Source organism: Chrysemys picta, chromosome 3 (genome assembly GCF_011386835.1).
Source record: "Chrysemys picta bellii isolate R12L10 chromosome 3, ASM1138683v2, whole genome shotgun sequence".
In the NCBI taxonomy this organism is placed as follows: domain Eukaryota; kingdom Metazoa; phylum Chordata; order Testudines; family Emydidae; genus Chrysemys; species Chrysemys picta.
Genome location: NC_088793.1, coordinates 159,831,677 through 159,843,952, shown reverse-complemented (window position 1 = coordinate 159,843,952; position 12,276 = coordinate 159,831,677). Strand labels below are relative to the sequence as shown.

The 12,276-nt window shown below is 47.1% G+C and overlaps 1 protein-coding gene across 1 annotated transcript in view; it reads right to left on the bottom strand.

The window, feature by feature from the left end:
- Nucleotides 1-12,276, bottom strand: part of AIDA (axin interactor, dorsalization associated) — a 59,005-nt gene that overhangs the window by 14,654 nt on the left and 32,075 nt on the right. The window contains exons 5-6 of the mRNA XM_005289610.5: nucleotides 5,352-5,415; nucleotides 4,746-4,852 (exon numbers count right to left, since the gene is read on the bottom strand). Of these exons, the coding sequence (XP_005289667.1) occupies nucleotides 4,746-4,852; nucleotides 5,352-5,415 (171 nt within the window). The remainder of the gene's footprint in view (nucleotides 1-4,745; nucleotides 4,853-5,351; nucleotides 5,416-12,276) is intronic.

Sequence of the window (12,276 nt, the reverse complement as noted above, 5' to 3'; positions counted from 1 at the left end):
CAGGTCTGGAGTGGGCGAAGCCGAAGTCTGGCATGCCTGGTTACGTACGTGCAGGAAGCCATGTGACCCAGCAGGGTGAGGCACGACCTCACCGTGGTAGTTGGGAAGGCCTTGAGTCCTTGAATGAGGCTCGTGATGGTGCAAAAGCGATTGTCTGGCAGGATGGCTTGTGCACGTCTGGAGTCTAGAACCGCGCCGATGAATTCTATTCTCTGGGTAGGTTCTAGAGTGGATTTGTCCTTGTTGAGTAGGATACCCAACTTGTTGAATGTGTGCACTATTATGTGGACGTGATCTCGAACTCGTTCTTTGGTGCGACCGCGTACCAGCCAGTCGTCTAGGTACGGGAACACCTGTATCCCTTGCCGACGAAGGTACGCTGCCACGACAGCCATACATTTCGTGAACACCCTTGGGGCCGAGGATAGGCCGAAGGGAAGGACTGCAAATTGGTAGTGCACCTTGCTTACCACGAACCGCAGGAAGCGTCTGTGAGGCGGGTAAATTGCTATGTGAAAGTATGCATCTTTCATGTCGAGGGCGGTGAACCAGTCTCCAGGATCGAGGGAAGGGATAATGGCCCCCAAAGAGACCATGCGGAACTTCAACTTTACTACGAACTTGTTGAGTCCGCGCAAGTCCAAGATGGGTCGCAGACCTCCTTTGGACTTGGGAATGAGGAAGTAACGGGAATAGAATCCCCTGCCCCTTAACTCCACTGGAACCTCCTCTATGGCCCCCATAGCAAGGAGCGTGGAAACTTCCTGTATAAGAAGTTGCTCGTGAGAAGGGTCCCTGAAGAGGGCCGGGGAAGGGGGGGAGGAGGGGGGGATTGAAGAAAAGTGGATAGCATATCCCCTGTCCACCGTGCGAAGGACCCAACGGTCCGAAGTTATAAGGGACCAGGTCCGGTGGAAATGGGAAAGGCGATCCCGAAAGGATGGGGCTGGATCCTGTGGGATGACTGGGGCGCCGTCCTCGACCGCACCTTCAAAAGTTCTGCCTGGGGCCTGAAGGTGGTCTAGGTGGCCCCTGGTTCTGACCAGGTTGAGGGTCGGTCCACCTTCTTCTACCACCTCGCCCTCGCCTCCGGGTCGAGTCCTGTCTCTGACGAGGCGGGGGGGGGTAGAAGCGCTGAGGCTGCGGTCTAAATGGCCTGCGCTGAGGGCCCACAACATGCATCCCCAAGGAACGCATGATCGTCCTGGAGTCCTTGAGGCTCTGCAGGCGAGAGTCCGTCTTTTCGGAAAACAGCCCTTGTCCTTCAAAGGGCAGATCCTGCAGGGTTTGCTGCAGTTCCTGAGGCAGACCCGAAACCTGGAGCCAGGAGATCCTCCGCATAGCGATACCTGAGGCCAGGGTTCTCGCAGCAGAGTCCGCTATGTCTAAGGAGGCCTGTAAGGAGGTCCGAGCCACCTTCTTACCCTCCTCCACCAGGGCTCCAAACTCCTCCCTGGACTCTTGGGGAACCAACTCCTTGAACTTCCCCATAGAGTTCCAGGAGTTAAAGTTATAGCGACTCAAGAGCGCCTGTTGATTAGCCGCTCTAAGTTGCAACCCTCCGGCTGAGTAAACTTTACGGCCGAATAAATCGAGGCGCTTAGCCTCCTTCGATTTGGGCGCTGCGGCCTGCTGACCGTGGCGCTCCCTTGCGTTCACTGATGCCACCACCAGTGAACACGGCTGGGGGTGGGTATACAAGTACCCGTAGTCTTTAGACGGAACAAAGTATTTCCTTTCCACCCCTCTCTCTGTGGGTGGGATAGAGGCAGGAGTCTGCCATATCGTAGATACATTGGCTTGTATCGTGCGGATCAGGGGTAACGCCACCCTCGATGGGGCATCCGCTCCGAGGATATTCACGATGGGGTCGTGCACCTCCACTATCTCCTCCGCCTGCAGGTCCATATTACGGGCCATCCGACGCAGAAGATCTTGGTGAGCCCGAAGATCTATTGGAGGTGGACCTGTGCACGATGTGCCCGCCACTGCCTCATCCGGAGAGGAAGAGGAAGATGCCTCCGGTGGGACAGGATCCAAGGGAGGGTCCTGGGCTCCCTGCTCCTGGGCCGGAGCATCACCTGCGCTTGAGTCCAGGGCGTCAGGTGGTGCGGACACGGAAGCCTCCATGCCCCCTGGCGGAGGCCGAGAGATGGTGGACTCCGGGGCCCTTCTAACAGAGTGACCGGAGCGAGAGGTCGAAGCAACTGGAGCCCCTTGCGCCTGATGGTACGCCCACGGGGTCCAAAACGACCAGTGAGAAGGGCCATGAGAATGGTCCTCTGTTATGTTCTGCCAATGGCCCAAGTCCTGTTCCTCGGCTTGCCCTTGAGGGGGGTATGCCGATCTCGAGAGGTCCTCCGAGGAGCGAGGCCCCGATCTCGATGGCCATGGCGGTGCCGAGAGCGTCGAGACGATTCCCGTGGGCTGCGGTGCCGCACGGTGCCGGTCTGGAGATGATCTATCTCCACGCGGTGCCGGCGATCGGTGCCGGGACCGCGACCGGTGCCGATGACCTCGTCGGTACCGGGAGTCGGATCTGGACCTCGACGAGGACCTGGAGTATGCTCGGTACCGGGAGCGGCCTCTCGACGTCGAGCGGCGACCGTAGCGGTGCCGAGAACTACGTCTCGATATTGATCGGTGCCGACGATCATAGCGGTGCCGAGACGTAGAGCGGTGCCGCGAAGAAGATCTTGGCCGCGAGTACGACCGGTGCCGAGGTGATATTCGGTGCCGGGACTGCGAGCGGCATGGGGACCTGCTTCGGGACCTGGATCGGTGCCGAGGTTCCAGCCCTTGCGATGGAGGGCGCATCAAGGCAGGTTTCCCCCTCGACTGGACCGGGCGAGGCAACGGTGCCGTCGGTGCCGTTGGTTGAGGCGGTGCCGGCTCCGTGAGAGCTATTAAGTCTCTCGCCGCCGCGAAGGTCTCTGGCGTCGACGGGAGGCACTGTATCACCGCCTGCCTCGGCGGAGACGCCGTCTGCACCGGACTCAACGGCCTCGGCGCCGGAGTCGACGGTGCTGGAGGCACCTGTTTCCGGTGCTCCACCGGCGTACGCGGCTCTACCCCCGGCACTGGGGGAGCCAGCGTCTTCGGCACGGAGGTCCCCGTCTTATGGGCTTTCTTATGCCCTGGGGATAATGACCGGCGCCGAGGCACTTGCTGTGCTTTCGGTGCCGACGAGGTCCGGTGCCGGGAAGGCTCATCTGACGCCACTCGCGTGGTCGTCATGGCCGGTGCCGCCGGGGCACTGCGCACCGAGGCGCTAGGTGCCGGGGCCTGACTTGTAGATGGAGCGTCCGGACTAAGTGCCGCCTCCATCAGGAGTTGCCGGAGCCGAAAGTCCCGCTCCTTCTTGGTCCTTGGTCTGAAGGCCTTACAGATCTTGCACTTATCTGTTTGATGGGACTCTCCCAGGCACTTCAGACAGGAATCGTGCGGGTCGCTCGTGGGCATAGGCTTAGCGCAGGAGGCGCACAGCTTGAAGCCGGGAGCGTTGGGCATGAGCCCGGCCCCGCGGCCGGGGGAGAAAAGGGGGAGACGACCCCCTTAATCCCCTGAACTATTATAACAACTAGACAACTCTTAAAACTATTGAACTATTTAACTATAAACACTAGGACTATAACTATAACTATAACTGCGAACTAAGCTAGGGAGAGTGGAGAACAGCTAAGCAGCGCTCCACAGTTCCAACGACCGTCAGGGGCGGTAAGAAGGAACTGAGGGGGCGCCGGGTCGGCTGGGGTATATATTCAGCGCCATGAAGGCGCCACTCTAGGGGGCTCCACAGCCGACCCGCCGGTGTTGCTAGGGTAAAAATCTTCCGACGATCGTGCACGCGGCGCGCACACACCTAATGGAATGGATATGAGCAAGCACTCGAAGAAGAACTCATATTTACAGTTTCTCATGATAACAGATGTACAGCAAGACACAGCATTCAGAAATTGCAGTTATATACTGTACCACAAAGCTAGTCGTGTGTAGTCTGCACACTGGCATTAAGCTTTCATACTTACACTAAAATCAGCAATTGCATATATGAATCATTTATATTCTAGTGGCATCCAGAGGCCCAAATAAATCAATATCAGGGACCTATCATGCTTGGCACTATCTGTACAGATGAGGAGAGTCCCTGCCCCAATTATGCTGCCTACAATTCTAGTACCAAAATTTTTCCCCCTTCCCAGAACTTAAATTTGGTAATTTGCTCTGAAGAAATGAGAAACAGTAAGGAGAACAACATCCCTCTGATTCTAATTTTCCACTCTCTTATCCCCATGAATCTTCAGCAGACAAAAATGTAATTAACAAGCTGTGTCCCCACTAGGACCTGTAGATATATCAACTGCTCCACCTGCTTCCATATGGATAGTAATTTATCCTTTGGATAGCAAAACCAAAGCAACACCCCCACAATGGTTTAATTCAAACTAGTCTCTCACACAAATGATGCACCATGAGAGCTAGACAGAAAATACCCAGCTATAATTTCCATCTCCTCACTGAAGGGAGGAATATTGCTCTCACTGATTAACTCCATCTGGTTCAGCCGCTAGTCCAAGATTCCTATGAGATATTTATTGCTTTCGTGTCTAACCATTCGAGAAGTACTGTTGAAGGTGATCCAGGAATGACTGGAAATGGCTTCCCCTTATAACAGCTTCTAAACAAGTCTCATGCCCCTTCCTTGGTGTATGAAATATTTCAGATGATGAAGCTGGTCACCCTACCTGGAACTCTAGCAGGAAAAGAATCTGGAGACCCTGCTCCAGCTCCACCTTCCTCATCATCTTCCTCAAATTCCAAGTTCTCCTCTTCTCCAGGTGCTAAAATCTTCCTGTAAGACAAACACATAAAACCTAGTGACTTGTCTTAAAATAAAGTTTATCAATGGAAAAAAAGTCACCATCCCCAGGTTTAGTGCAGAACACACACATTGTCCCAAAACACACTTAGTACTTTTGATCATCTGAATGCTATACGCACTAACCAAATTGAGCCTGCAAAGCTAGCAATCAAATTAGACAGACAGACAGAGATTATGGGCCAAATTTCAGTGAACTCTAATTTGGATACCAAGGGCCTGATTTTTCCACTAATTTCAAGTGACATTGAATGTTTAGAAAATCTGAGGCACGAAAAAAGGCTATGGGCATCTACAGTTTAGGTACCCCAAAATTAGAGGCTGCTTTTAAAAAAATTGTCTTACCAAGGCAACATGGCAAGTATGTGATCCAAGGAGTTCATGCCGCCCACTTTTTTGCTCTAACTACTAGACCATGCTGCCTTTCATACCAATTCACTTTTTACATGTACAAATCCACAATTTTCCTTACCTGAGTGGGACAGGCTGAACATCAAAGGGGAATTCTTTATTATAGGTGAGGATATTCTTTAAGACTATAAAGAAAAAAAAAGCAGACTTTATTTGCTAAGAAAACCAAGTTTACCCCCCCGCCCCCCAAAAACACCCTGCACAACTTAATAGTGCTGTGTCCATTATCATGGTGCATTCGTGACAGATGCATCAAAATGCACCAAAGAGCCAGTGACAGTACAACTAGAATTACATCATCACAATAATGGTCACTTCCACGTAATAGCTTAGCTCAAAATGATACAGCTACCCAGAAAGGTGAGGGTTTAGCCACATTTACATTGTCAGCAAAGCCTTGTTCATAACAAAAGGAGTATGAAGAGAAACAATGGGCCTAAGTGTAGTGGGAGCAATCCAGGGACAATAACCTTGGTACTGGCAATACTTGGCAGGAGTTCTCAAAAGGAATGTTAACATTACAGGCATCAGCTCCAATCAGATTGACAATTCCCCAGAACTGACATTCCTTAATAAACACCTAGGGTACATTTATAGCAAATATAGATTAAGTACATCCAGAACAGGTACTATATTAAAGTCTTACTATACTGCTGTTGAAGTGTAATATGGTTGAGACTTGCTAACCCACGTAGGCATACGAGGCAGGCTAACATGAAGAGCCAGGAAAATTGAAAGCAGAACAAAGATTAATATGACATCCTTAGGAAACCAGTGGATACTGAAGCCTGTAGCTGCTCCCAGGAAAGTAGCAGCAAATTTGCAGCTCTGCGCTTAGTACAGGAAACTTACCCATTTCAATTATGGGGGTCTTATTCTCTCTCTCACATGCATTTTTTTTAAATCAGTGGATTCAAAAACTGAAAGTGGGATTTTCAGAAGCACCTCAACTGGGGACCTACCTCCCTTCATCACCCACCCTCCAATATTATCAACAGAAAACCCAGATGAAACTCCCCAATTTAAATCTGTCAGTTTGTATGGCGGGGGTCCAGTTCAAGAGCCAGCCAAGTCAGTTTCAAAGGCACAAATGGCAGTTAGGTGCCTAACAGCTAATGACTCCCCATGGGTCTTGGGTGCCTAACTGCTCTTTGTGCTTCTGAAATTCTCCCCCTTCATTCCAGCCAAAAAACTATGTTAAGGTTGTAAAGTCAAGCACTCAAAAATTGGGAGGTGCCAGAGTTACGGTTCCATATGCAACCTTAGTTTGGCCTGCTTAACTGTATAGGTCACAGAGTAACCGGCCCCCGTAACTGAAGTAGGTCCACCTCCCGTGTGTCAGAGCATTTGGTCACTTAAGAGGGTGGGGCAGCACCTGGGACTACAGAGGGAATTCCAGTGAGGGAGGACTGGCTGAGAGTTACAAAGCAGGAGCAGCAGGGCTGCCAGAGTCCTCTGAGAGAGAAGGCAGTGAGACCAGAGATGTGAAGGATGAGCTGAGGAATTGTTTTCTGGTAGACTGGTTAAATATGAAAAAACTCGGACTGTGGGAGTGGCAGTGAATCCTTCGGAAGCTGGGGAGAAGCCTTGCCTTGTGACCGTATACATTATGATACGGTCTTTACTTACATGGCCACATACTATTTCCTTCCACAGCACCCCTGCCTCATTCTGTGCACAGAATGGAAGATGCTCATGGAAAGGGTAGCTAGTCAATACTTTTTATCCCTATCTGTCACTGTGCACAGCATCCAAACCCTACAGTAAATAAAGAACTATTAATTACTCATGGGGTTTTCTATGATGTTTTTGTCACATCTTTGTTCTTCATAAATATCAATGATTTAATCTTCACAACACCCCTGTGAGGTGGTATTTATTATACCAATTTTACACTTGGGCAACTGAAGCACAGAACTTAAAACCAATTTGAGAAGCCTAGGGCTTGATTTTTAAGAGCATTTGGCATTTTAACACACTTCATATGTCCAGAACACAGCTCCCATTGACCTCATTAGCAGCTATGACTACTCAGCAGGTCTGCAATCAGACCCCAGGTATCTCAAGATAGATACCCAGAAAACCCCTTACTACATCCCCAGTTCCCTTCCTCCACACCCACTCCCCAGCTGCTGCCCCTGCTGAGTTCCTGTGCCCATCATCCACCACATATCATTAGATCAGTGTCAGGCAGCTTCTTCCTCCATGCTGCCTGGATACGTAGGAGGGAGCACAGGCAGGATGCTCCTGCTCTCAGTTCTTTTGCCTGTTACCACATCAGCCTGTGGCTGTGGGGAGAAAAATGCCAGGAATGTCCTGCTTGGTCCTTCTGAGTGGATGGCACATGTGGCGATATGACAGATATGAATGGTGAGAGGATGGAGAAGACCCAGAGTACAGACGAAATCTTCAGAGAACTTAGCTGCCAAATTCCAATAAGTCTAATGAGCATGTGCTAACTCCAAGATTTCAGAAGCTCATAACTTGCCCAGATTTGGATAAATTTTCATGGGAACCACAGAGGGCACATCTCTGACACCAGGGTAACATCCCTTCACCAACCAAAGAATGGAAGTAACAGTTTCCCAACTAAACAGCTGTAAGAATTTTACTCTGGCATAACATTTTTCTCCAACCTACACTATTCTACATAATCGCAGTAGAAGAACCTATTCACCACAGTATCTGAATGCCTTCAGCAACATAATTAACATCTGTCGTGTGTGTTGTTCATGCATTCTCTCATCCTCCCCCCAGGAAGAGAAGTGTGGCTGCAGGGGAGCATTTTGATTTGGGGAATTTTTTTTAAATGCACATATTGCTATGGATTTACTAGAGAAGACTAGATCAAAGTGCACCTTTCACCTTAGAGTGGAAGGTGGTGAGGTGTGTCATGGTCCTTAGCTCCTGGAGTTCACGCCACAGTCTCCATCCCCCAGGAAAGTTCCATCTCCTGGAAGTGAGCTTAATTCTTATGGTAGGAAGTTCCACTGTACCAAAGATAAGAGCTGATGACCAGAGTCTGTATCCTGGATCTTTAGGTGATATTTTAGATACCCTGGGCCCAGGCCACTAAGGCCTTGAAGATAAGGACTGAAACCTTGAACTTGATTTGACATTCTCTGGCATTCACTGATGCAGCCACTGCCACTTCTAAAATGTCAGATTGCCTACAGGAAATTAACTCTTGGCTGAAGAGCAGCTGGCTCAAGCTGGATTACTGTAAATCATTTTATCTGAAGCTGAATGTGAAACTGACTCACAGCATCCATCTGGTACAGAATGCAGCTGCCCCCATTCTCCATGACTCAGGCTTCCGTAAGCACATCATGCTTGGACTAAGCTCCCTGCCCTGGCTCCCAGTTGGCATCCAATGTCAGTTTAGGGCCTCAGTCCTAATTTTCAAGGCAATGAATGGATCAAGCCCCAGCTACATCAATGACCGAACTTTGATCTGTGAACCCCCATGACAGCTGCGCTCCTCCAGGAGCGTTCAGATCACTAAGACCAGGATGAATCATGAGAGTTCAGAGAAGCATTCTCTATGAAGGGGACCTAGCTCTGGGACAACCTTCCAGAGGAGACCCAGTGAATCCCAAGTCTGACCCTCTTTAGAAAGTGGTGCAAAGCCTTCTTCTTTGAGAAAGCCTTTCCACCATATGCAGTGCTTAATTTGTGGCAGGGCTCGCTAGGGCTGGGCCCTAGCACCTCTGGACTTGGCAGTTCATAGCCCCAGCACCTCTAGCGCTGCATCAGTTATGAATGTAAAAAAAGTGCTTGAGCCCCGGCACATCTTGAATTACAAATTAAGCACTGACCATATGTGATACTCACTTTGAATACCCCTTTTATTTTCAAACCCCTACAAACTTCCCAACTGCCTCTTTGCCCCCACCAAAAAGTTCTACCCCAGTGACTCCATGATGTCCACTAGATACTTTATTCTTTCTATTGATTTTACGTGGGAGGGTCTCAGATACTATGGTAATGAGTGGCAGTACAAAACCGTAAGATAGAACAAGTTTGATGTGTCCCAGTAGCCAATGTTGCTGAGAACCTTAACTGTGTTAGCTGAAATTTCCTTAAAAAAAAATTCAACCCGTGGCAGACACATAGCATGGAGAATTTCAGCCCTAATGGTTTAAGTCTGACAAAATTATAAAGCAACAGAAAAAGTCTAATGATGGAAAACCATTAGGCTTCCTTAACTATAGACATTACTACCTGCATCACCTATAATTATCCATTAACTTTTGTTGGCTAGGATCATCATCAAAGCAGTGTGTGGAAAATCTCCCTATTGCCCAGAATGCATCTAAATTAGCAATGGATGTGTTCTCCTTCCTTTTCAAAGACAAAAGCGTGATGATGGCTGTTTAGCATAGAGGAGTCAGGCTCCCAGTCCATTGCAAGTACATCTTTTAGTCATTAACTCTGCCATATGATACCTGAAAGCATCTGAGGGTATATCTTCTCAAATGTATGTATATTACAGAGCACAGCATATAAAAATCTTTCCCTTACAATTTTTGCTACAGAAAAAAACCTCACTAATCTATATGACTTGTAATATAGAAAGCAAGACATTCTCCACTTCCCAGCTTATATTTACATAACAGAGGACTGTAGGGAGGGCTTGTATTACAAAAACAATTATTTTTACCAAATGTACTACAGAACACTTTATTAGTAAGTATTTTATAAAGTATCCAATGAGTGTTACTGTAAGTGACCAAAAGTACCTTCTATGACACATTAGCCTCTTTTTGAAGTCTGCTCACTTATTCACCAATTTGAAAATTCAACCAGCCATTTACAACCAGTTTCCCAGTCACTGATGCAAGTGAGTGAGGTTCTTCTGTAATGATTCTATTTGCCTGGAATTCTTTTAAAAAGGGATATTCTACAATCGCTGAGGACTTGCCCATTTGAAAATTAGGGCTAGTATTGTTCCAGCCTTTTTTAGGAGGTCTGGTACTGAACTATTAAAACCCCCCAAACATTTTGCTTTCAATACTAACAGCATAGAGCGCTTTAAAAACATTATATACCTAAGCTTAGGCCTAGAACTAAGTTTTGTAGTATAAAATTTTTGCAAAACCTGATAATTGTTTAATACTCTTAAATGTCCAATGGAAAGAATAATTTGGATTTTGTATATTTAATCTGAGACTCTTATCACTTTACAGATATTATCTACCTAGGTGAGGATAACCCCCTCATAATCACAGTAGCTGAGTACCTCAAACACTAATGAATTCATCCTAACTCACTCATCTTTGTGAGTAAAGTGGGTATCACCATTTTTCAGATAAGGAACTGAGGCACAGTGAGATTAATAGATTTACCCACAGTCCCACAGGGAATCTATGGCAGGCTGAGTAGTGTACCTAGATCTCTGGAGCCTCACTCCAGTGCCTTAATCCCTGAAAGGTCAATAAAGGAGATATAGCTATTGCTTCTTGGGAGGAAAACAGTTTTTAACAGCACACAAACAGTACAAACAGTTTGGGTGAGGAACAGAAGAGGTTTTTATGAATTTCAAAATCCCCTTACAGTGCTGGAAAACATAGCTAAGCAGTAATGTGTATGAGACACTGAAAGTGAAACCATCCAAGCTTAGTGAATTGCAAGAGGGAACACAGCCTAACGACAGAAAGAAACTAGATCAGACTTTTATATTAACCCAGTATCCAAAATAAATAAATAAATAAAAATGTTTACACTTAATTTTTCATGTATAAGCAGCATTAGATTCTTCGCTGTTCTCAGAGAGAAACAGACTTGTTACTATGAATACACAACACTCTGAAAGAATTATTTAGTAATTCACCTCTACTGCCACTGGAGGACAGACAACAGTTATCAGTTGTAAATAGAAAAAAATTATAGCTCTGACAGGATCACAATTTCAGATATTGTAAAGTACTATGCTATATGAGTAAAATGTAAGTAAAATAACTGAATTAAAGTTAGAAACAGCATATGTCTTCACGGGCAAAATATGTAACTTAATATCTTAAACATGTTTCTCATGACAGAGCCTTTTTAACAAGATACCACAATATTGTCTATCTTTAAATTAAATTACTAAGTGACTTCTATTCTACATTTCAGGTGAGATTCTTACCTAATGTTGCTCCATTGATTTGAGCTATACTGATTTACATCAGCTGTGTCACACACCCACTAATGGTGGGATTTTTGAAAGCATCCAAGGAAGTTAGGAACACATAGCCCATTGAAAGTCAATGGATTTATTTTCCTAACAGGTACACCTCTACCTCGATATAACGCTGTCCTTGGGAGCCAAAAAAACCTTACCGTGTTATAGCTGAAACCGCGTTATACCGAACTTGCTTTGATCCGCCAGAGTGCGCAGCCTTGCCCCCCCCGGAGCACTGCTTTACCGCGTTACATCCGAATTTGTGTTATATCGGGTCGCGTTATATCGGGGTAGAGGTGTAATTTTGAAAATTCCACTATAAATCTTTTACACAGCATTCTTTTGGACCATTGTAGAATGCTGAGGAGGGGATTTTCAGAGACATTCAGCATTGGTCTAACTATTTGCCAATGCTGAATGCGTTTGAAAACCTCACTATTGGTCCATGCTTACAATTAAATGTGCAGATCGCATCATAGCAAATGGATTAATGTACAGATGGCAACAACTTTGTATAATGCTATGCAAGCTTAACAGAAATCCATCAAAACACATAGTGCCTCCTAGAGTCAAATGCACAGCACTATCTGAGGACCTGATACGTCTGGAGGAATCAGCTTTGCTCATTCATTGCTGTAGGTAAAATGTGAACAGTATGCTCCCCTCCCCTCTCCTCCCCTCCCCTGAAGCTCCTCATGTATTCTTCCCAAAATACATTCCGTGCTTCCCTCCCCCCAGGACCCATCACTCACTTTGAGAACTTCTGATTTATAGAACATGTTGAGCAGAAAGCTAAACAAAATATTAATACACTAACTTC